This window comes from Micromys minutus (assembly GCF_963924665.1).
Source record: "Micromys minutus genome assembly, chromosome: 27".
NCBI lineage: Eukaryota > Metazoa > Chordata > Mammalia > Rodentia > Muridae > Micromys > Micromys minutus.
This window is the reverse complement of record NC_137962.1, coordinates 35,062,453-35,087,618: the sequence shown is the minus strand read 5'-3', so window position 1 is coordinate 35,087,618 and position 25,166 is coordinate 35,062,453. Positions and strand designations below refer to the sequence as shown.

At 47.0% G+C, this 25,166-nt stretch overlaps 1 protein-coding gene across 1 annotated transcript in view; it reads right to left on the bottom strand.

Moving 5' to 3' along the window:
- EFCAB6 (EF-hand calcium binding domain 6) overlaps positions 1-25,166 on the bottom strand; it is a gene marked incomplete at both ends in the record, with an annotated part of 175,142 nt that overhangs the window by 134,837 nt on the left and 15,139 nt on the right. The window contains 2 exons of the mRNA XM_080939474.1: positions 7,116-7,204; positions 19,752-19,963. Of these exons, the coding sequence (XP_080795600.1) occupies positions 7,116-7,204; positions 19,752-19,963 (301 nt within the window). The remainder of the gene's footprint in view (positions 1-7,115; positions 7,205-19,751; positions 19,964-25,166) is intronic.

Sequence of the window (25,166 nt, the reverse complement as noted above, 5' to 3'; positions counted from 1 at the left end):
CCTCAGAACTTTCTTTAAGACTGACTGGTGGCGTCAGATGCTGAGCAAAGAACAAAAGAGGCAGAGCGGACCTGAGTCTCTCTCTTGCATGCCAGTCTCCATCACTTCCCACACAGCCCGTCAAGGACACTACCCCAACCTAGAGAGCCACAAATGGAAAAAAAACAAGAACATGAAGTGGTTGGGTGACAGGGTGAGGATAATTGGGAATGGTGAGAAGCTGAAGGCCAAAAAAATGGGTAATATTTGGAGTGAAGGTAATATGAGGCCTCTGTTCAGGGGTCATATGACTAGAGATCCTTGAGCGGAAAGAACACAACTTTCCTAGCCACAAAAAAGAGGACACCATGTCGCTCCCGCCCAGGGAAGGTGCTCAGCACATAGGAGCCAGCACTAAGCAGCTGGAGCTGGATGAATATGGGTTAGAGACACACAAGGGAAGCTTATGGATTAGAGACATACAAGAGAAATTTAGAGATGTGGGGTGTTGTGAGCCATAAAAGGGAATCTGGACTTTAACTGAGGGGCAGTGAGGTCCTTGGAGCATCTCACGCCACTTTTATGAGTGTAGGAGGAAGCCAGTGCTGACAGCTGTTGAGTTCTGTGCCCATGTTAAAAATAGGATGGGTCAGCAATCCAATTTTGTGTTAGCTGTGTTAACACAAGCTTCTTAATACCACTTTAGTGATATATTCAGTCAATGAATACTGTTCATAGGATGCACTTAAGAGTTAAAGAATAAAAATCGATAAGAAGCATAGAATAGCACAAATTTGGAAACCTTTCTCTTTGCCCCTTTCTCTGTGTCTATACCTACATTTATCTCTGACTGGAACTTGACAATCTTTGTCTTTTAAGCAAACATTTACAAAGTCTTATAACACACGTTTCCAGTAACCAGCACTTACTCTAACTCTCTTTAGATGAGGATTTCCATCTTTTCTCAATGCTTTAACCTTCTACTGACACTGCCTTCATTTTTAAAAGCCTGTAGCTAGGCTTTACAGGGTCTGCAGCCTCCACTCTTTACCTGAGCGTTTACACCCTGTTATATAACTAATGATAAGCACCAGAGTCTGGGGCTGACAATTTGCTTCATGGTCTTTTTTTTTTTTTTTTAACCTCTTGTTTTAGATTTCTTTCTCCCTCCTTATTCCTAGGTTTGGTTTTTTTTTTTTTTTTTTTTTTAATCATTTCCATTTTCCCTGTCTGGAGGTCAAACATTTGAGTCTGTGATCTTTCAGCTGGCCCAACAATTACAATGTACAGATGTGAGACTTCTGTGTGCAAGGTTAAAGCACCCAGACTCTTGTCAGAAACAGGCAGAGCTGAGAAGACTCCAACTCAGTCCATCCACTGTCTCCTGCCTGGTGTTTGAACTCCAAACCTCTTATTAAAGGCACAGAAATGCTGGAACCACTTGCACAGCTAATCACATTTCTATTTACTTAGTTTCATGATGTTCATTGTTTTCTGTACTGTCTCTAAAACCTCAGGCCTTGGAACCTGGTTGTTTTTCTTTGGCCTCTTCTATACTGCTGAGCCAGCATCTCAAATTAGCTCCCCATCTTCACAAATGAAATTTAAAATATTTTTATTTGGCCCCAAGTCTTCATTTTGTAACATGTTTCCCACTCCCTTTTCTTCTTGAGACTGGGTGTTACTAGAAACCTGAGCTTCACCTCCTCTCCTTCCTCCAGTGTTCTCCTTCCTGTACACTGGCTCCATCTCACCTGCCCAGACTGAACTGGCCTTGAAAGCATTCAAGTTCAAGAGATGATCATACAACATACGTCTTCTCTTCCACACAGGCCCCTTTCCTGATGAATCTTAACTGCAGCCTCTTTGCAGCAAACAGCCCATCTCCCCTTCAAGCTCTACTTCTCTCAACTGACAGCCTTTGTTCTTCAGGTCTTCTGTGGCAAGGATACCTGCCTGGAACCAGCTATGCATCCATCTACCCTTTGCAATTGTGCTCTGCTAGTGCTGCCTGTTTTATCCATTTGAATCCTGGCTGCCTACATGGGGAAGCAACTCCACACCACAAGACCTGTTCTCTGATGAGGAATTCAACTCTGACATAAGGATCATACTCCAGAAACTTCTTCAGAGCTCTGTGGTTAGTCTTCAAAGGGAGAGCTCTTAAACATCACCAAGATGGGGATGGTGTTATATGTGTAAGACTATTACAATTCATCCAGTCAGCACAGTGCCAGTGCCAAGTGGATCAGTCGCTGCACAGAGGGCTCACCAGAAGCAATCACAGTGGTTATACTGGCTCATCATGGCTGAGCATGTATCTCACTGCAGAGCTTATCAACATGGGCAAGGCTCTGGATGGTTCCCCTGAACTCCACAACCCCTCCATAAACACATAGAAAGAAAAGGAGAATATTACCACCCTTTTAGTAAATTACACCATTGTGTTTCTGTAGGATGAATTGTAATAGTGTCCATATTAGAGAATTCAAACTCCCCCACGCCGGAGATAGCAGTCTCCTATTTGGAACATAGCATAGACTTAAATATCCCAAGAGTTATAACTGCATCTACAGGCAAACTATCCCTTTCTGCTGCTGGCTCCATGCTAGTTGGCTCGCCCTGGGACACCCAGGAGCTCCGGTGGCAATTTTTACATGCAGCCCAGTTCTGGTACAGTGTGAGTGGTCAGGGGAGAGTGGTGATGCAGAGCACTTCTGACCAGTCTTTTCTCAGCATGTGAAGTCCCAGCATGGAGTGTGGCCTCCATAACTGTGTCTCCAGGAAAGAGGTACTGCAGCCGCAGCAAGTCTCGACTCTACCATGGCAGAGACTTAAGCTGTCATCCTGCTACAGCCCCAAGACCGAAAGTTAAGCAGCAATAACAGGCTGCCCCTTGCTTTATGAAAGTTGATATGAATAAATCATCCAGGACCTACCTGACACACACTGGACTGAATACAGAAAGCAAAGGTGTGATTCTGCTGCTTCCAATAATGGTTGCTCAACTCCTGGCATGGAAAATATCAAAGCTCCACATAACAGCCTTCCCAAGCCTGGCCCCACACCAGAGCAGGCATCGAGACATGCTTCAGACCATAAGTGGCTCATCCCTAGCTGACCAGAAGCAGCGACTCCACACTGCCCAGCATCACAGAACAGCTGTGCCGCATGCCTTTAGCTAGCAGAAGACTGGGACTCAGAGGTCACATGTAGCCATATGACTTTTACTGCATGTTCACAACTTCTACCAGGTCTTAGTAATTTTCTTCTTGCACTGATGAAATGGAGGTTCCGGCTGCCAGGCAACAAGTGATAGAGCAAAGTCTGTTCAGCCCATGGAGCAGTTTTAGTAAGTGCCAGGGTAGAGAGAGCCCACAGGGCACACTGCCAATGAGTTTGTTCCTCAAATCAGACTAAATACACCTTGCAAAGTTTAGCCACAAACTACTCCAGATTTAAACCCAACACTGAGCTAACCAACTCGTGAAGGCAGAGGCCTCATTATCCAATCATTTCCCCAAACCCCATCATCTGTCAATCAAGGCTCCATTCATAAGCCTGCAGAAGACAGTTCCTAGCCCCACCAACATACAGGATCACAAGGTTAAAAATCTGTAAGCTGGTGTCCTAGTCAGGGCTCGTATTGCTGTGAAGAAACACCATGACTGAAAGCAACAGAGGAAAGAGTTTATTTGGCTTACACTTCCATAGCACTGTTTGTCATGGAAGGAAATCATGATGGGAACTCAATCAGGGCAGGAGCCTGGAGACAGGAGCTGATGCAGAGGCCGTGAGAAGGTGCTGCTTACTGGCTTGCTCCCTGTGGATTGCTTAGCCTGCTTTCTTAGAGCACCTAGCACCACCAGCCCAGCAATGGCACCACGTACAATGGGTGCCCCCCCATCAATATCTAATTAAGAAAATGCCCCACAGGCTTGCCTGCAGCCCCATTTTACAGAAACGTCTTCACAACTGACACTTCCCCCCTTCAGATGACTAGCTCGTGTCCTGTTGACATAAAACTGCCCAGCATGATCAGACAGCTGCAGTGATGGGCATCATGCCCTGGCATCAGTTACTGGGCACACTGTGGTACTATGGCAAGAAGAAAGAGTAGTGCTACCTCTGGCAGAGGGAAGTCTTGCTCTCATTCTTACAGACAGCACAGAATTCTGGGATTGATAAGTACTTTCTCACTGCCTTTATATTTCTCTGATTTTTAAACATTGATTAATTTATTCATTTTTTGCACACTGTGCTTGTGGAGGTCAGAGTACAACTTGTGGGAAACTTGTCTCTCCTTTCACTGTGTGTTCAAGAGACTGAACTCTGATCATCAGGCTTAGCAGAGGACCTCACCCACTGAGCCATCTTTCTGGCGCTCTCTATGATGCTGACATTCTACATCCATTTCACCATAATGTGACCAGATAGGTGTTTGTCTTTATCTGGCTTACACTGAATCAGCTTGCACTTCCACATTGCTGTTCACCACTAAAAGAAGTCAGGACTGAAACTCAAGCAAGTCAGGAAGCAGGAGCTGATGCAAAGGCCATGGAGGGATGTCACTTACTGGCTTGCTTCCTCTGGCTTGCTCAGCCTGCTTTCTTATAGAGTCCAGGTCTACCAGACCAGGGATGGCACCACCCACAATGGGCTAGGCCCTCCCCTCTTGGTCACTAGTTGAGAAAATGCCTTACAGCTGGACCTCATGGAGGCATTTCCCCAACTGAGGCTCATGTGGAAGGATAGGCAGGTGTGTGTGGAGGAGCAGGCACTCATGAAAGAAGGACCCTGAGAGCATCCTGGCTCCACAGAAGCCACTCCTGAGGGTAAATGATCTAGTCCCATGAGCAAGAGCCCACTAACATAAAAACACCTTTTCCCACAAGCTCCTACCTCCCAACCATTGTTTTCCATCAGGCCTCATCCCAGCAACACCAACTTCTGAGCTCTGTCAGTGCAGCTAGAGTGATTTCAGTATGATGTTTTTATTGTGGTTTAACGGGGGGAAAGCCATAAAATTTGTCTTCATGACTGGAGTTACAGCTCCATGGATAAAGAATGTGTGAGGCCTCTGGGGTCCAATCTCTTACTACCACAAAAAGAAAAATAAGAGCCACTGGACCACTTACACAGTTCAGTAGTGTTCAGCATATGTGAGACGCTGTACAGAAGTCTTAAGGGCCACAGGTCCTCACCTCCCCCGGTTCCCCATCACCTCTTCCTTCTGTTACACTGGTACTTGTGCCTAAGCTGCAGGGGTCAGAAGATAGGGAGTCAACTGTGACTTTATAAGTGCAATACTGAAAGGTTCTAACCTCACAGAATACCTTTTGTTTTTATTTGTGTGTATAAGTGTATATCCACGTGTGTATAAGTGTATATCCACGTGTGTCTACTTGCCCATGAATGCAGTACCCATGGAGGTCAGAAGGTGGCTTTGTATCCTGTAGGATAATGTCATTATGCAGCAAGGCAGATCTAGCCTATCATTGGATGAGAAGGAAGGGTAGGCAGGGAAAGAGGATTTAGATCCAGGTAATCTTAATTGGTGATAGGTAGATATGAGTATTTTCAAGGGTTTCTATAGGTCAATTTGTCTTATCCAGGTGGGCAGTTTATATCTTTCTCAATTGGCTGTAAGTTTATTGTGTGGATGGATTGTGGATTAAGAATTTAACATACAAATCTGTTTGATAAATTACTGAGTCATGATTTTACCAAGCTGTTGGGAATGTGAACAAAGTTCTCAGCTGGCAGGGAGACAGCTGGGAGAGGGTAGCCCATGGACCTCATGGTAGAGAAACAACTGGATGTGTGTGGAGTGAGAACTCACAGGAACCAGTAGCCACAGAACCATTTGTTGTTTTTACCACGACAGGATCCCCTTAAACAGGTTATAGGCAGTTATGAGCTGCCTTACATGGGTGGTGGGAACTGAACTCAGGTCCTCTGAAAGAGTGCTGTGGTGGTTTTAATAGAAATGGTCCCCTCAAATTCGTGTGTTTGAATGCTGTACAATAGGGGGTGCCACTATTAGGAGATGTGGCCTTGAATAAGTAGATGTGGCCTTGTTAGAGGAAATGTGTCATCATGGGTGGACTTTGAGGTCTCCTATGCTCAAGCTCCATCCAATGTGGAACAAAGTCCCCTTCTTCTGCCTGCTGATCAATATGTAGAACTCTCTGCTCCATCTCCCTGCAAGCTGCCATGTTTCCCACATGATGATAATGAACTAAACCTCTGAACTGTAAGCCAGCTGCAATTAAATATTTTCCTTTATAAGAGTTGTCATGGTCATGATGCCTCTTCACAGCAATGAAACCTTAACTAAGACAAGGAGCAAGGGCTCTTCAGCTGCTGAGTCATCTCTCCAGCCCCCAAATTTAATTATTGTAATTGTTTGCAATACTTCCTAGAAGATGAGACTTGTTCACAGAATCAGATAAGCAGTGTAGAATTTTCTTAGTGTAACAGGATTTCCCAAACCATAAACTGGATCCCAAAACACTCCTGCTGACAGTCACTGAAGGCTGTGTGGCAGCGCCCACAGGCTGCAGTGAGCCAATGAACCCTGCACTTGTGCTAAAATCCTGAAGCACTGAAGTAATTTTACGACACCTCTAATATTCTGTTTCCATCCAAGGAAACACTCTCACTTTCCAATGAACGGCATGAAAATGTACAATAGACAATGTGTTTCAATCCTGGCATTAAAACCTGTTATTTCCAGATTTAAAATACATTGTATGAGGGATATTTTAAACGTGACATTACCTGCTATGTTTATGTTCTATTATAGCCTTGTTCTTCTTTCTAAATAAAATTCTGACTGAGGATTAAACCGGTAAGTGTTACACAGATAAGCTCTGCCCATGTGTTTTCTATGGGGACACAGATACAAGCTGAGCATGGTGGTGCACGCCAAAAACCCCAGCACCTTAGAGGCTGGGGCAGGAGGATCATGAGTTTGAGACCAGCATGGGATACATAGCAAGTCAGCCTCAGAGAGAAAAGAAAGAGATACGGATACAGACATAAATGCATTACTAGGACTGCCTCTAACGGCCTGAGTCCTGACTCTATACAGCATTTCAAATGTCAAATATGGGAGAGAGAAAAAGACTTACCTCTGTATACCATTGATGTTTATATCAAGACCACAGAACCTGGAGAGGAATTCAAGGTATGGCACATTACCCAAGTTGGTGATTGGGATCTATGGTCAGACAAGAAGAATGACAACATGTTAGAGAGTTGAGACCCCGGCCTCAGACAGCCCAGCAGGATCCCGTGTCTGTAAGCTGCTCAAGGAACAGACATCGTTAGACATTTGTGAGTCCTTTCCAGGAGTCAGAACTGACACAAGGCCTCAAAGAGCAAAGAACAAGGTTAGTCTGTATCCAAGGAAAAGTCAACATGTGTTTACAGCACTCACTACCGAGCATCTGACCTGGGATAAGACTAACATTGACATAGAAATCAAACAGAACCGGGGCAAACATTCCCAGTGCGTATATGTAACTGTTAGCTGGGGGGGGGGGGGAGCAGAGACGTTCACCTCATGTCAAGGTAGAAACTGTCACTGTTTAAAGCTATTTTCTAATAAACTTCTATTATGATTATTGATTTCTTGGGGAAAGAACTGTGTGCCACAGTGTGGGTGGAGAGGTCAGGGAACAGCTTGACAGGAGTCAGTTCTTCCCCTACTGAATGTGCTCTGGAGAAGGAACTCAAGTTGATGGGTGATTGGCAAGAACCTTAACCCACTACTCAGTGGCCTGCTGGCCTAAAAGTTCTATAAAGGATACTATTAGTCTAGTGAGTCGGCATGAATTGTAGATTAAATAAAATGATTTAATCAATTGAGATTGGCACTGCACTGTGATTACGTGAGAAGTCAGTCCTTGTTAAGAATTACATGTCCTAAAGTCAGAATGAACAACTGTGAAGAGTATCAACTTCTTTGATGTTTGAAGACTTTTCTCTAGAAAACAAAATGCACTTTAGCTACCTCCCATGCACATTGATCAAAAGAATTTACCTCACAAAAACAGCGGCACTCCCGAAAGTGACCTACAGAGTCAGTATTATCTCCATCAAAATTCCAGTGACATTCTTTATGAAAAATCAAAAACAAAAAAAAAACCCCAAAATATCCTATGGAGGTACAAAAGACCCAAATTACACTGCAGAGCCACGGCAGCAAACCCAGCGTGGTGCTGACATCAACACAGCCTCCAGCCAACAGGACAGTCTGAAGGACCGGGGGAAGGAAAATCTACACAGTCACAGCTAAATGTTCTTAGCCAGGAGCACACACTGGAGAGATGTCAGCTTCCCCCAATTCATGGTACGGAAAATAGAGGATACCCACACACACACACACACAGAGAGAGAGAGAGAGAGAGAGAGAGAGAGAGAGAGAGAGAGAGAGAGAGAGAGAGAGAGAGAGAGAAAATTAATGCATCGGGGACATATCAGTGAGACTTAAACCCTGAGAGCCCTGAAGGGCAAAGCAGGAAAAATGCTTAAAGAAACAGGCACAGGCAAGAGCTTCCTGAAAGTACAACTTAGCTCAGGGAGCCCAGCACAGTTCAAACTTCTCTTCGGCAAAGGACCAATGAGCAGAGAGAAGCAGCAGACATGGGGTGGGAGAAAAGCTCTGCCGCCCAGTCATCGGACAGGGAATTAGTATCCAGAGTATATAAAGATCTTAAAAGATTAAATACCATAAGAACAAATAATCTGTAAGCAGGTGAACGAGTTGGACAAGCTGTTCTCAAGAGTTTAAGTGGCTAATTAATATACAAATAAATACATGTCCAACCTCCCTAGGCATCAGGGAAATGTAAATTCAGTCTAAAGTACAGACTTCAAGGGATGGCTCAGTGGGTAAGAGTGCTTCTTCTGCAACCTGAAGAACCTGTGTTTGGATTCTCAGCACTCAATAGCTTTAAAAATGAAACAGGCATGGATACACATGCCTGTAGCCTGACACTGGGGACTGGCGGCAGGTGGATGTGAGAGCTGTCTGACCAAACCAGGGAGGTTCCTGATCAGTGACAAGGCAGTAAAGTGGGAAGCCAGGGAGGAAGACACTGACAGCTTGCTCTGGCCTCTGCATATGCAATATGGGTGTGTGTATTTGCACACTAGCATGGACACACATAGAGCTGCGTGCACACACTCGCGCACACACACACACATACCACTAAAATTAAAAATTTATCCCACTCTGGTCTAAAAACATTTTTTAAAGGCTGATGGAGATTAATGTAAGCATATGGAAATCAACATGCAGGGTGTTTACAAAAACTAAAAACACAATTGCCCTGCAATCCAGCTGAACCACTCCTGGGTACATAATGAAGGACCCTAAATGTGCACACCACAGAGATATTTAGACACCCGTGTTCAGCACCACTCCACTAATGATTGAGCTATGAATACAGCCTACATGTCCATCAGCGGATGAAGGGGGGAAATGTGGTGAAATAAATAAAATGGGGTGTTACTCAGCTCTGAAGAATGAAACTACATCATTTTCAGAAAAAAAAAAAAAAAACCGATAGAACCGGAGGTCACCATGCTAAATGAGATAAGCCAGATGCAGGCAGACATAGCAAACACGCTTTCTCATATATGCAGAATAAACTTAAGAATGAAAGACACATCTTTTCTCAACCTTGCAGCTAAGATTAAATGTAAAAATAATATGTGTGAAAGTAAAGGGAGGAGTGCCATGGAAGAAAGGGGGATGGAAGGGAGAAATGGGGAGATGGAGAAGGGGATGGATGGAAGGACTGCAGGGAAGAAGGGGAAGGGGTGAAAGGGAGGACTGCTGGGGAGAAGAGAAGGGGTGGAAGGGAGGACTTCCGGGCAGAAGGGAGGGATGAAAAAGTGGTGGAACTGTGGCAGGGAGCACTACAAACCTGTGTGGAGTGTTGGTGAAGACCTTGTTCTGTACTGTAAATCTTCACTGATAAAAACACTAGCCCTGGGCTGGGGAGGCGGCTCAGGGGTTAAGAGCATTGGCTACTCCTTTAGAGAACCCAGGTTCAGTTCCCAGCGCCCACGTGACAGTTCACAACCATCTGTAACACCAGTTCCAAGTTATCCAGTGCCCTCCTCTGGTCCTCACAAGCACTGCACAGACATGGTACACATCCATACACACAGGCAAACACTCACACACATAAAAATAAATGTCTTAAAAATATGCACATTGTGCATGTTGAGTATATTGCTAGTGAGTCCACGTGTGCACGCACGCATACACAGGAGATCCCAGGAGAAGACAGTGAGGGGACGGCTGTGCCTCCAACAGGTCGAAGCGGAGGGACCTAAGGATTCCTGTGCCACACGTGCTTTTAGTGTCACTCTTATGGAAAATTTTCTGTAAGTTCGGATTTATTTCTAGTACAAAGTTGAACTTTTTAAAATGAAGATAATTACCCAAGAAGGATTACAGATCTAGAATGTATGTATATAAGTATCTGACCAATAAGAATATATGATTAAAGTCTCATACGTGTTAACGTAACACACCATCCTTCACAGGTAACGATTCCAAACTGAGTTGGTATTTACCTTGCCTTGAAGTGGCAAAGCCTAGCATGGTTATCTCAGTGTTCCCCAAAGGATACATTTCTCTTCCCAATTTAAAGCATGTAACTAGGGAACGAGGCCAGAGGGATGCGGGCTTACGCTATTCCTACAGAGAAGCTGTACCTGCACAGGGCACTGTGGTGCCACCTCTAATGCTGTGTGCGCTGCCAGACAGGAAAACGGCAGGTACTTCAAAGCTTTCCCAACCTGACAGAAGATGTGCAAGAATGTGTCAGACGTTGGTTCAAGATGGGATGTTCTGGGTGATAAAAGAGAAAGGGGACCTGGGGGCAGGGATCAGTTCGCAAAATACTTACAAGGACCCAACCAAGTTCAATCCCCAGAAGCCACATTTAGAAAGCTAAGTGTGGGGACATGTGCTCAGGAATCCTAGTGCTGTGAAGGTAGGGATGGGTTGATCCTGGGACACACTAGCCAACCAGCCTCACCTAGAAGGTAAGTGCCAGACCAATAAGCGAGCCTGTCTCAAAACCAGGTGGACAGTGTGCCTGAGAAACAGCACACATACACACACGTGCACACGCATGCACACACGCATAGAAAGAGAGAAAATAAAAAATGAGAGAAGACACTTGCCAGATTACACCCAATAAATAGCCCCAGGACAACTTTCAGGGTTTGACAGGAGCCACCCTAAGTCACCTGCAGAGTCCTTTTCCACAGCTCAGGGCCACCCTACATGGTGCTGCTGCCAGTCAGTGCCAGAGGTCTGAGACTCCAGAGCCTGAGCCATCCTATTGCACATCCTATTGGGCAAAGATGTTAATAATCTCAGAGTCCCTGACAGCACATTTCAATCCTAACTGCAGATGCACCCTGCCATGACTGGTGTCCAGAGCTAAGCTCCTTGGACAGAGACAGGAAGGCTCTGCTCAGCACCGAGCTCTTCAGGAGCTAGGGACCTGCTATATGTGTTTAAAATTCATAAGCATCCACGCACATGTGGACTGCAGGAAGCAAGCTCCAAGCTGGAGATGGGGGAGTTTCACAATCTGTGTCTAGCAGGCTGAGAATTCCCATAGCCTCATTCTCTCAGTTAGAATACCACGGGGGCTGCACAGAACTCAGTTCTCTGAAACCCGTTTGCTCAAAAGACTTTTTTTAGGTCTTTAAATGGTCTATGACTGGGCTGAGGAGATGGCTTACAGGGTAAAATGCTTGCTACACAAGCAGGAAGATTTGAGATCAGATACCAGCACCTATGAAAAAACTAGGCATGGAAGCACAAACCTGGAACCCTGTGCTGAGGGGACAGAGGGGCAGGCAGGTGGTGGGGCTTAGTAGCCAATCAGTCTAGCCAATCAGCAAGTTTTGTGTTCAGTGAAAAGACCCTGTCGCCAAAATTAAGACAGGGAGCAATGGGAAAAGGAAGCCAAGGCTGAACTCCTGCCTCCATGGCTGATGCAGATGCCAACAAGAGGGGTAGATCCACGTTCGTACTCAAGAGACTCCTCATGAAAACACAGAGCAGGCCACCACAAAGTCTGTGATGCCCCAACATTAAAGTACCCTGATGTGGCTCTCCAAAGAACTAAGGGATATACAGACTGCTTCCGAAACTCTATTCTAACTCTTAGGGCAGATGACTATGAAGTCCTTTACTGGTTTTATGCATTTCCAGTTGTGCTGCCAACTAAGGAGGAAGGGTGCCACCCATGGACTAGTCACTCAGCTCATTCCCTTGGACCCCGGGACTGACCATGGGTCCGGAGGGAGGCTCCAGGCTTCGAGGAAGCCTGCCTGTTGTTAGGGGGAGATAGCCATGATCTGCTCTTTAAAAGGTCTCCAGGGCCTGGTAACTTCAGGAAATGGCTGCTTTGGAAAACAGCCGTGGTTCCTGTGCTTTTCTCCTCCTGCCTAGCTGCTTAGCTTGAAGAGACTGTCTCTGCTGTCAAAAGACATCAGAGTTTGGCTGGAAGGACAAAACAGATATTTTTTTCCCTGAGGTGTGATTTCTCTGTGTAGCCCTGGCTGTTCTGAAACTGGCTCTGTAAACCAGGCTGGCCTCGAACTCATAGGTCCACCTGCCTCTGCATCCTGAGTGCTGGCATCAAAGGCGTGCCAGCACTACGCCCAACCAGAGATTATGTTTTAATTCTCCATTTGGTATAAAGTGTTTGTCGCACATCAGGCTTCAGAGGAGACACCCAGTGTCCAAAAGGGCAAATGGTCTTCATATGTCAGAAATACTCCCATGTTAGAGCCATCCCAGCCTCAGCAGGTCCCCTAGAGAGTGAGTCAGCGTTCATGGCGGCCATGTTCACAACATCAGAGAGCAGAAACAAACTGAAGATCCTGAAGGCTGGAGACTTTGGCACAGCAGACAGCCATAGAAAAGATGCCGGTGCTGCCCCAGCACAGAGCTCTAACGCTAAGTGAAAGTAGCCCTAATACAGAAATGCACACAGGCTGTGGCTTAGTGAGGGTTTCCATAGCTGACCATCACTGAAGCAAGTCTTATAAAGGATAACATTTAATTGGGACTGGCTTCCAGGTTCAGAGGTTCAGTCTAGTATCATCGTGGCAGGAGCATGGCAGTGACTAGTGCTGAAGAAGGAACTGATAATTCTACATCTGGGTCTGAAGGCCACTAGAAGACTACTATCTTCCAGGCAGCTAGGAAGAAGGTCTCAGAGCCCACCTCCAGTGACCCACTTCCTCCAACAAGGACACACCTACTCTGACGACTCTGAAGAGGCCGAACCTCCTAATAGTGCTCCTCCCTGGGGCAAACCACCACAGGCTATGATCCCATTTATATGAAACATTCGGAATTGCCAGGTACAGGTCGCACACTCCTTTTAAGGCCAGTACCTGGGAGGAAGAGGCAGGCAGATAACCAAAGCCAGCTGCATCTTCAGAGTGAGGTCCAGGCACACTGGGGTTATACAGTAAGACAGCGGCAAACGAAAGAAAGAAGAAAGGAAGGAAGGAAAGTTAAAACAAACATTTGGCACCTCCAGTGTCAAACAGTGGATAAGTCACTCCCAGCGGATGAAGGGGTGGGGGAAGATGACTCCTAACAAGCATGGGCTCATTAGGTATTCAGGGCACACATTCAATCTTAATTAAGCTGCTATTAAAAATGTAGACAGCAGCCAGTCTCTCATGCAACACCCTCTGCTGTCAGGTTGCTGCAGGAAGACCCTGAGAAGAGATGGGCAGCCTCCAAAAACAAGAAGAGGTGCTGGAGAGAGAAGCCATGTAACAGAAAGGCTGGGCAAGGAAACACGCTAAGGATGACGTAGTCCAGACTCCTCACTCATTGAGCGGGTGGCTATGACACTGGAAAAGGAGAGGCAGTTGCTCCCTAGAATGCTGGCAGAGAACTGAAGATACAGGCAAGCTTGAACACTGAACTTTGTGAGACACAGAAATGGAGGTACGGTCAGTGTAGGGAGCCAATCGTGTAAACCAATGGACTCCTAGAACTGTGCCCACAGAGAAGGTTCTGGTGATGGCTTCCAGTGATGTGAGCCACCCACTGCCTAGACCCTGGTTCCCGGCATCCTCCTCCAGTCACCCACGATTAGCAGAGCTCTAGAGAGACCCGCTCTGGTATCTCTTGATTGAGACCCTGAGAATCATCTGATTCCAAAACTCAGGCAAAGGGAACATGGAAAGCAAACAAAGTCCTCGCAGTAACGGAGTTGTGTCCAAGGCTGTGGAAAGCAGACTAGAGGGGCTCCTGCTGGCTGCACAGGGATGATTTAAACGCTGAGGTGAATAAATAATGATTCATAACCCACTTACAAGGAGACCTCAAGTCCCTGTGAATATGTAAACAGTGAGTGAACAGATTGAAAGTCAGATGAGAAACGGAATATTTACTCATCTCAAAGTTTCCCTCATGGAATATTAACGACAAAGGGTGCACCCTGGAAAGCCTGACAGATTTCCCTTCTCAAGTGGCCAAGGCAAGCACCAGCAGCTCCGGGACACCGTGGAATCAAGGCAACCCAGGCAGAGCACAAGGTGGCCGGGACACACCCATAGAGAAGCTGCCACTGCAGGCTCCTGAGGATACCTCAGGTGAAGCCACATGGAAACTCCTTCAATAGCCAAAGCAGAGCCAGGGAAAGATGGGGGAACTGGCTCAGACTGACAGAGACCAAATGGGAACCCAAACCAAGGGCAGGGCCTGACCATGACCTGGACCTACAGGGTGGGCATGGGGCAAATGCACTGTTGTCTGAGGCTTGCCTGGGAGTAATGAGGCAAGGCTGGGTTGTGGCTGACAGGGGGCAACAACCTGGTTGGAAGAAAATATACGGCACAAAGCCTGCAGGTAACAACACAGTTTCTTCTCAAAAGGCTTAGGACAAAGGTGTTCTCTGCATTCTACACTCAACTTGCCTATGACTTTGTTTTCAAAACACAAGGCCATGGCAGTGACAGACTAACGGCTCTGGGGGATGGAGAACAGCAGCTTTTAGAGAGAGTTGAAACCTAGAAGGGACAGGTGGGGAGAGAGCTTCCAGTTCTCAGGGTGTAGAGCTTCAGGTCAGGTCAAAGTCACTACTCAACACTGGTTATCTAAAACCCAGGAGTGGGGGGGGGTGGACAGCCTTACTCTGCTAAATGCATATTACATCAAACTGCCCTTGAAACCTGTACACCTAAACCACAAATTCGTGCAGTTCCCAGACCAGATCAGAGAAGTTTCTCTGTGCAGTAGATGGTGGGTAAGGCATAAACTCACAACTAATCAAAGCAGACAGAGTAAGTGCCATTGGAGTGTTCATCCACAAATGGCACATCTATATCACACACACACACACACAACATACACACATATGTGCACATGTACCATATGCACACATTCACATATACATACAACATATACACGTATGCACACATACATGTGTATATACACACACAAGTATATGCATAGATATGTACAATATGTACAAACACACACACTCATGGCTCACAGGCCATAGTGGAAGGGGGGATGGGTGGAGAGTTTAAGAACCAGACGTTGGAGACACTCAGAGCACAGCAGGTCTTCTGGACATGACAGGTCCACTGTGCTCATGAACTCACGGCAGCGAGAAAAAAGCACAACACCTGTGGGTGACCAAGCCAGTCAACATTCTGGCATGGCAGAAGCTGGGCCTCACAAGCTCCCAGCTCCAGCTGAAGAGCTGAGGCCAGTCTGTGGCACATGGGGAGGTAGACACGGGTTGTGGGTCAACCATGGTCCAGTGGATACTCACACCTAGGAGTATGGGGCAGCAGACTGGACTTAGGGGCCCTTAGAAGATGGGAAGATGGGAAGTTGGAGGTCGATGGGTTTGGGAGGCATTGGGGAGAATAGGGGTGGGTGTTATCAAAATACATTATGTACATAATAAATTCCCAAATAATTAATAAAATAGTATATTTAAAAAGACAGAAAGCTCTGTCTTTCTGGCCTATGGGACTAATATGCAGAAGCAAAAACTACCACAGCACCTAAGGAGGGGGTGGTTGGGAAGACACCCACTTTCTGGCTATAAGATCAGTCCAAGTGTCAAGCTGACTTCATGTGTACAAACGCCAAGGCAGTCCAGCTGAACATCAAAGATCTAAACTAAGGCAAGACAGAAGGAAATGAAGGCAAGACATAGGGATGCACAGAAGCCAGAGGCTCCACTGAAGCCCCATGTGGCTGCTAAACACTAGAGATGTGACCAATAAAAGTGACTAAGTGCTTTTCGCTTTATTTAGTGCTAATTAGCCTAAATTTCAAAAGCTCCATTGGTTCTGTTTTTGAGAAATGTCTTATGTTTGAAAACCTGGGGATGTTAATCTAATGCTTCAACCATAAGTTTCATGATGTCAGAGTCAGTCGGGTCTGTGACGCTGTGGTGGGCTGTGGGTGCCCACCATGTTTAAAGACTTCAGATGTTAAAGAAGGTACAATACGGACAATTTCATATGAACAGTGATAACGGTGAAATGCAATAGCATTTTGAACATTCATGATTGAATAAAACCATTATTAAAATTAATTTCTGGGCCAGCAGCAACATGGCTTGGGAGGTAGTGGAGCTTGTTGCCAAGACTGGCAACCAGAATTCAATTTCTAGGATTCACACGGTAGAAGGAGAGAACTGACTCCCACAGTTGTCCACTGACCCCCACATGTACATCATGTCATGTACACACACACACACACACACACACACACACAACCAAATAAACAAATAAATGAAGTTTATTTTAGCCAACTACTAGAAAGTTTACCTGTATGGCCCACACGATATTTCACTGGAGAAATCTGGTCTGTGTCACTACCCAAACATACGTGAATATGGGCAACCATGAAATATAACCCTTCTCTTCAGATAAGCCCATCCATGGGGGCAACTGAGAGATGAGCAATGTGTTAGGCGTACCGGGCAAGGACTAGCTCTTTCACACTGTGTTTAAGGAAGTAAAAGGAAGTCAAACAGAAGAGAGAAATCTAAACACGCTGATAGAGGAGCCAAATGAAATGCTGGACGTTAGAACGCAATGTCTAGGGCTGGAGAGATGGCTCGTAGTTAAGAGCACTGACTGCTCTTCCAGAGGTCCTGAGTTCAAATCCCAGCAGCCACATGGTGGCTCACAGCCATCTGTAATGGGATCTGATGCCCTCTTCTGGTGTGTCTGAAGACAGCTACAGTGTACTCACACATGTAAAATAAATAAATCTTTAAAAGAACAAACAAACAAACCGCAATGTCTAAAGTTGTAGACTCAGAGGATGATGGGCCAATAGCAATGCTGGGAGGGTAGGGAAAACCTAGTAGATTCAGGAACTGGTAGATGCCTGATATCCACTCTGAAAAATACTGAGAATATCGTGTTTTTAAAACAGAGATCACAGGGATAAAACCAAATGCCTGAAAGAAGACAAAGCTAAACATTATCTTTGACTAAAACTGTTTTTTCAGCACCTCCTGAAAAAACCGAGGAAGAGCCAGGAGATCAGCACAAGAAGAAACAAAAGCACAACGCTCAATAGCCCAGGCTGGCTTCCAGCTCGCTATGTAGCCCAGGCTAGGCTGGAATCTGAGATCTTCCTGCCTTAAAATCTTAAATCTTGAGATTTTCCTAGTGTTGAGGTTACAGTGTGTTTCACCACACCCCACTAAATCTCACATTTTTTTTAAGTCAATAAGAGAAATGTGATGACCTCCTGGGGTTGAAACAAGAACCTAGAGACAGGTACCATCCACTGAACTCCTTTGTTTGTAACACACAACCAAGTGTTAACCATATGCAGATTGACCTGGGGGGCGGTGTAGACATCAAATTCTAAAATGAAATTGACTTTTAAAAGCTCCACCATATCATGAAGTTAGACTCTGGTTAAGAAGGGATAAAGGAAGAAAGTGTGATTACACGTGTATGTACACGTGTGCATAAGTTCAGTCCTTGAGTTAGAAAGAATACTCCCAATACCCCAGATGAACTCTCCACTCTTGTGATCCTCGCAGACTTGCTAGTGTTGAATACCCGCTGACTTTCCTTCAGGGCTCTGAGAGCTTGAACCAGAAATCTCTTACTCTTTCCACTGTCCTGGTTGGGCACACTAGTGGCTGGCCCAAGGCCCCTCACCATGCACACGCATCCCCAGGCCCTAGCATCCTCCTAGCTGCACACTGTCCCTGGCTCCTACAGTCTGGGACAGAACAGACTGTCCCGCTGTCTGTGCATAAAGACCTCCTTTCTCTATTTTACTGACACCTCCTCCAAACTCAACAGCAGAGAGCTTAAATGCCCCTCCCAGACAGACTTCTTGGAGTCCCAACCTCAGTAACAGGAAGTCTGCTCCCTGTAAGGACCATTGACCCAGGCCTTCTTAAACTCTACATCTCCTGAGCCATGAGCCCCTAGAGGGAATAGTCAGGCTTCCATATGCGCCCCACTCCCAGCCCATGTCCGACACACAGTACATGCTCCTTAGCCTACCCGTCTCTTATGTTTATAAGATTATATTTATCTATTGTGTGTGTACAGTCATGTGCATGTTGTATATACATGTGTGTATATATGCATGTGCACATGCATGCAGAGGCCTCCTCTAACAATGGCTGGCTAGAGAGCCTCTGGATCTGCCTGTCCTACCCCTCCCCTCGGTCCCAGCACCAGTGACAGATGGATAGTACTTTGCCAGTGTGACTCTGGGGATCCAGACTCAGTCTCTTGTTTGTGCAGCAGCCACTGGACCGTCTAAAGCACCTGCCCATCCCTGAATCACGGCATCCCCACCCCCTCTAAAGCACCTGCCCATCCCTGAATCACGGCATCCCCACCCCCTCTAAAGCACCTGCCCATCCCTGAATCACGGCATCCCCACCCCCTCTAAAGCACCTGCCCATCCCTGAATCACGGCATCCCCACCCCCTCTAAAGCACCTGCCCATCCCTGAATCACGGCATCCCCACCTAGCAGCTGAGCTCAGGATGCCTAACCACCAGACTACGTGGGAGCATCACAAAGCTCCACATGACAAGTGCTGAAGTCTTAGGTTCTAAAATATACATTGAGAGGCTCAGCATAAAGTATACTGCTCCTGCAGAGAACCCCCAATTTTGTTTCCAGCACCCACATCGGGTAGCTCACAACCACCTGTAACTGCAGATCCAGGGAGTCTGATGCCCTCTTCTGACCTCTGCATGCACTGCCCTCCATATGCATATAACACACACACACACACACACACACACACACACACACACACACACACACACACAAATGCATAGTCTAAAAAATATTTAAGCTGGTTCTGGAGGGGCATGCCATTAATCTCATCACTTGAGAGGCAGAGGCAGGTAGATCTCTGTGAGTTCAAGGTCACTCTGATATACACGGTGAGTTCTAGAACAGCCAGGGCTACAAAGTGAGACCCTAGCTCAAAAAAATAAAAAAATAAAAAGTAAGCAAACAAACAAATCTTTATACATATAAGTCGACCAACTACTTTTAGATAGGAGTTTTTTTTTTTTTTAAGGAAGAAATGACAGGTGCACCATGCGTGCTAACTATGAGCACGTGGTTGCTCATGCAAGATGGTGAGGAGAAGATAGAGCAGGCCCCATGCTTCTCTGCCCACTCCCCTGGCTCTTCCAGAACAGACCATACCAGGTCACTCATCCTACCTGGGCCAGCAAATCCTGGAACTGATCCTTGGTGAGCGGCATAAGGAACGCCGTGATGGCGCGCTTCAGCTCCCCCTTGGTCACCGTCTGGCTATGGCTTGGGTCAAGTATCTGGAAGACTTTTTTAATTTCATCCTTTTTGCAGGAAATCTTTTGAGATAAAATCCGCTCAATGTCTGAGAAGGACAGAATTGGGTTGGCCATAGCGGTGGCTGTAAAAGAGACACCCAGTGAGCACACTTAAACCAAGATAGCAACACACGCTGCTGCAGAGCCCAGCGGGGCTTCCTATTCACGAGTCTACTCATTTAATGCCTCGGACAAGGAAAATGGGCTTTCCCCTCGGGAATTTGGCTAGCATGGGATCACATCCATAAGGGAAAGAGGTGATGGTGACCTTCCTTTACAAGGGCATGGGCTATGGAAAGAAAGCTTGGGCAATGGAAGAAATGTGTCTCATAAGTCAATCTCTCTTCTTAGTTTTCTCTGTGTGCATGTATGTGTACATCTGCGGGTGCCAGAGTGTCAGCACATGCTTGTGGAGGTCAGAATGTAAGACCCAAATTGAGTCTTATCTATTTGAGACTCCCATGAATGAGACAAGAGATCAGGGATCGATGCAAAAGCAAGAGGTTTATTAGTCCAGTGCACTGGGTACAGGTTACATCAGCAAGATTACAGTTTAAACTTATTGGCTAAGTGTATTGGCCTTTGAATCAAGCATGTGACAGGCATTTGTACTCTATCTGGGACCAGGGGGTCAGGTGACTATCAGTCAGTACATTCTGTGGTTTTTCAAGAATGTTCCTGCTCCTCCCATAAACTGTGGGTGGAGAATGGAACTTAGCCTAGCCTTGACCTGAGGCAGTGGGTGTAAGGCTGGTGAAAGCCCCTAGGGTCCTTCAAGAGGATAGCTCGGAGGAGGGGGTTCTCTCTTTCCACCTTGTGGAGTCCAGGTATCACACTTAGGTCATCAAGCTTGACATCTCTCTCTCTCTCTCTCTCTCTCTCTCTCTCTCTCTCTCTGTGTGTGTGTGTGTGTGTGTGTGTGTGTGTGTGTGTATGTGTGTGTGTGTGTGTGTTTGTGTGTGTGTTTGAGTGTACATGGATGGGTACATGTGCATGTGAAGGCCAAAAGCCAACTATGGATGTCTTCCTGAATCTCTTCTCTACTTTATTTTTTGAAACAAGGCTCCTCATCAAATCTAGAGCTAATAGACCAGCAAAAGTATCCTGTCTTCCTTACACGAACTTGACAGTTTCTTGCAGGGAAATCTTCGATTGGCTGGGATCCTTTTCCTTCCCAAGGCTGGAGATGTGAACAGCCTGGCTGTGGAGAAGCAACATGCAGGTATTCACCACGCTCTGTATAAGCATCAGGAGCGTCAATGTCCTGGGGACGGGGAGTCCCAACTGATGCTTCAGGCCTCAGAAGCCCACATGTCACCCATGAGAGGTAATAGGTTACAGACCTCCCTGACTTCAATCCCAGACAGGGATTGTGGAGAGAAATGTAGTAATTCAGAGCCCCAGGGTACCCACTGGGACCAGTGTGCAGGCCCTGGGTGCTCTGCCTGATACTCCATACCTGGCTGAGAGGCTGAGAATGGCAGCCTGGCATGCCCCTCATGATTACTGCATAGGCTTTTTCTCACAAAGCAGATTCTCCTGTTTGTCAAAGGCTTCATTAAGGCCTCGTCTTTTATACTCACAAGGGCAGCCAGGGAGCCCTGCATATAGCTTCTTCCTTAGAATGTGCTTTTCTTATCAGCCCTGAGGGGAGTGAAGGGTTTCACCCCAAGTAGCCCAGAGCAGACCAGGGAATCAGAGAACACCTTGGTGATGTGCAACCATCCCCAGGGCTCTTTTGTCAATGGTGGTACAGGAAAACAGCGTGGGCTCCCAAGTCATGTCATAGTGGACATCTGCCCCCCTCTCACCTCCTAAGGTTAGGCCATGGGCAAGTCCTGGAGTCACTCTGTTACAGCCCAGAGCTGTGTACGCCTCCACTGGAGAGACTGGGGAGATGCTGTTCACTCTCAGTGCCCACAGCCTCCTCCAGGAAGGTAGCCAGGAGACCAGAAAGGTACAAAGACAAGCTTAGATAACCTCCTGGCAATGAAGACCTAGAAATAAGGTGGTTGCTTTGGGGTGGCATGGTTGCTTTATAGAAGGTGTTGGTACTGTTTGGAGAGGCTGGGGGACCTTTTAGAAGCAGAACCTACTTGTTATCTGTTTTAAACAGATCACTAGAGAGGGAACTTTGGAGGTTATATCCAGCCCCTGGTGTGGTCCTTCTCCATCTGCTTCCCCCTGCCCCCCATTTCTGGTCTATTACATAAACAACTTCCACCAAACACTCTGGGGAATTGAGCTGCTCTGCCATGATGGACTGAAGCCTCTACAGCAGTGAGCCTGAGACCTTTCTCCTTTAGGTTGCTTCTGCCATGTACTGTCCTCACACTGACACCACACAGCTGCAACTGGATGTCCCCAAGAAGGAACAGCAGGGAGAAAGTAGGGCTATGAGAGCAAACAAGAGGAGTCCAATCAAGGCAGCACAGCCAAGAACCAGGGATGTTCCAGACCTGGGGCCTCATTTTCTGGTTATGGGATGTCCCATCAACAGAATGACAGAACTCAATGTCCTTCCTCCACCACCCTCTGTTACCACATGGAGGAGGAAAAGCAGAATAGGAGGAAGGGTAGTGGAAGAAGAAAGGGAGGGGAGGATGAAAGGTAGAGGAGGAGGAAGGACAGGGGAGAAGTAAGGGGGGGAGGAAGGGAAGAGAAGGAGGAAGGGTAGAGGAAGAAGGGCAGGGGAGGAGGAAGGGAGAGGAAGAAGAGGAAGGAGGAAGAGGAAGGGGGAGGAGGCCTGTGGTGTAGACAGGTCAGATAATCCCAGCTGTTCAAGAGCTTATGGAGCTATCTAATGTGAAGGTCACGAAACAGGAAGTAAGAATATTAGGGAACTTTTTAAAGTGCAGAGGCCACATAGAATGTTTGATTTGATGAGTCATGGGAAGTGGAAAAAACAGTGAAGCCCATGAAGCCTAATAGGTAATCATGGCCTCCTATGACTCAGAAGACAGCAAACCATTCAGGAGATGAAAGTTTCCAAGATGGCCAAGGTGAGCCCTCCCCTCTATAGGCAAAAGGATGTATTTTTCTCTCTCTCTCTGTCCCAGGTCGCATCCCGGGTTACATTATCTCTGTCCCGGTTACAGTCTATCTCATCCCAGGTTACCATCTATCACCCAGAAAAGTCAAGGCAGCAGGAAGTTGAAGCCATGGTCATATTCCACCCTCATCCAAGGAGGCAGCAATAGATCGATGCCCTGATGCTTATGCTGGACTCGCTCTCCCCCTTCCATGCAGCCCATCAAACAGTCTCGCCCATGGTCAGGGTGCGCCTTCCCCCCTCAAGCCCGATTATGAAGACCCCTCACAAGCATGACCACAGGCCAATCCAATCCAGACAACTCCTCCTCCTAAAGCCCCTCACCCAGGTGATTCTAGATTGCTTCTAGTTAGCAATGAAAATAACCATCACAGTCAACTGTCCCTCCTCCCAGCAAGAATGGGTGGAGTTTTCTCCCCAACTCCAACTCCTGATTGTATATGGCATCAGCCGCATCTGTCCCTACGACCAGCAGCACCATGCAAGAAAGATGCAGCTGTTGTTCTTTCAAGGAACTGTGTGTGGGGCTTCACCCCTGCAACCAACACCTGCGGCAGAGGAGGCCAAGGCTAAAGAGAAAAGGCCTGAGTTCAGTGTGGAGTGTCTAAGTGTACACGCCCTCTTGAAGGCTGAATCTATAATATGGAGATCAGGAGGCTGGGGGTAGGGCAAAGCCATGTGGGAGCCAGAAGCCAGCAGCACAGAAAGCATGGGGGGGTGGGCCAGGAAAGAAGGGGTATCTAGGAAGCCTCTACTTTGCTGGAAATGGGATCCTCCATTCCAGAGCTACTAGCAGAACACCAATCACTATCGGCCCAGTTCAGGTGCCAAGAACACCACATTGGGCAAACAAGTCCAACCTACCATCTGGAGGGGACAAGACAGACAAGGGCAGGCAGCCAGTATGTCACAGGGTGGTGACAGATGGTGGTGAATGCAGCAAGGATGGCAAGAGATCAGCGGTGTATGGGATGGTGGCACTGTGGGCTGGTCTAGCCAGACAGGTGGTCCAGGATCCCTCCTCGGGGAGTTTAGGAGCCAAGACCAGAATGTTAGAAATGAACCACCAGCTAGCAAGCAGAGGTGACTACATTCTAAACATGGATCAGAGTGGCTTTGTAAGCACTCTGTGTGGGAGCAACCTGAGTCTGTCTGAGAGAACAAAGGGGCTTGGGTGTCTGTGGAGGAAGCAGGCAGGCCCAGGGATCACCAGAGAAACAACAGTACATCATTTCCAGCCACGACAGAGACTGAACTAAAGGAACAAGAAACCTGGGAAGGGGGTCGGAGAAGATGTCATACATCTGGACCGTGAGGAAAACAGCTTGACCCTGGTGCCATCCTGAATGTGGACCACAGACTGGCAAACCAAGACATGGTGTGCCAGCTCTTGCACTGACCAGGTCTTGCAGACAGTGTGGCTCAGGGATGGGTGGAGACTTGAGAAGTAGATCAGGACCCTGCCTCTAAGCGTGATATGAGGACCTAAACCAATTATGCTACTGGCTAAACAGTAGGGCAAGGGGCCTTGTGGAGCCTGTGTAAGTTGTCTGCAACTAATGTGTAACAATAAAACCAGACAAACAGTGGACATATGACCTGAAACCTATTGGGGAAATCAGTATAGAACTGGTTACACATGTGACATTCCAGAACATGCAGCCAGGGAGGGACAGTGGGCAGAGGACCAAACACAGAGCCTGAAGGCAGAGGAATACTCTGGAACCTCTCATCAGACCCCCGAGGATTCTCAGCAAGGCAGGGCCTTCCACTCTCCCATTTCCTCTTCCAGACACTGAGACTCTGAGCAGCAGCTGGTTCCCACAAAGGAGCTGTGTGGTGTAACTCAGCTGGAGTGCGCAACTCTTTCTGGGCCTGCAGGGTGTCACAGGGGACCCTCTTGGCAGTAGATGCCTCCACCCTGAGATCTCTTCTCAGACTCTTTTGTGTACTTTTTAATTGCTTTCCAAGAAGCCCCAACTTGACACTCAGAATTGTGGTTTAGAGGCAACAGACAGTATCAGCCTGAAACTATGGAAGTATTTGAGAGAAGCCTCTGGTTTTACAAGTCCAATGATACAGCCCCTCACATACAGGCCCAGTGCAGCCTTTCAGACACAAACCTGATGCAGCCCCTCAGACAGAACCTGATGCAGCACCTCAGATGCAGGCCCAATGCAGCCCCTCAGACACAGCCCAATACAGCCCCTCAGACACAGGCCAATACAGCCCAT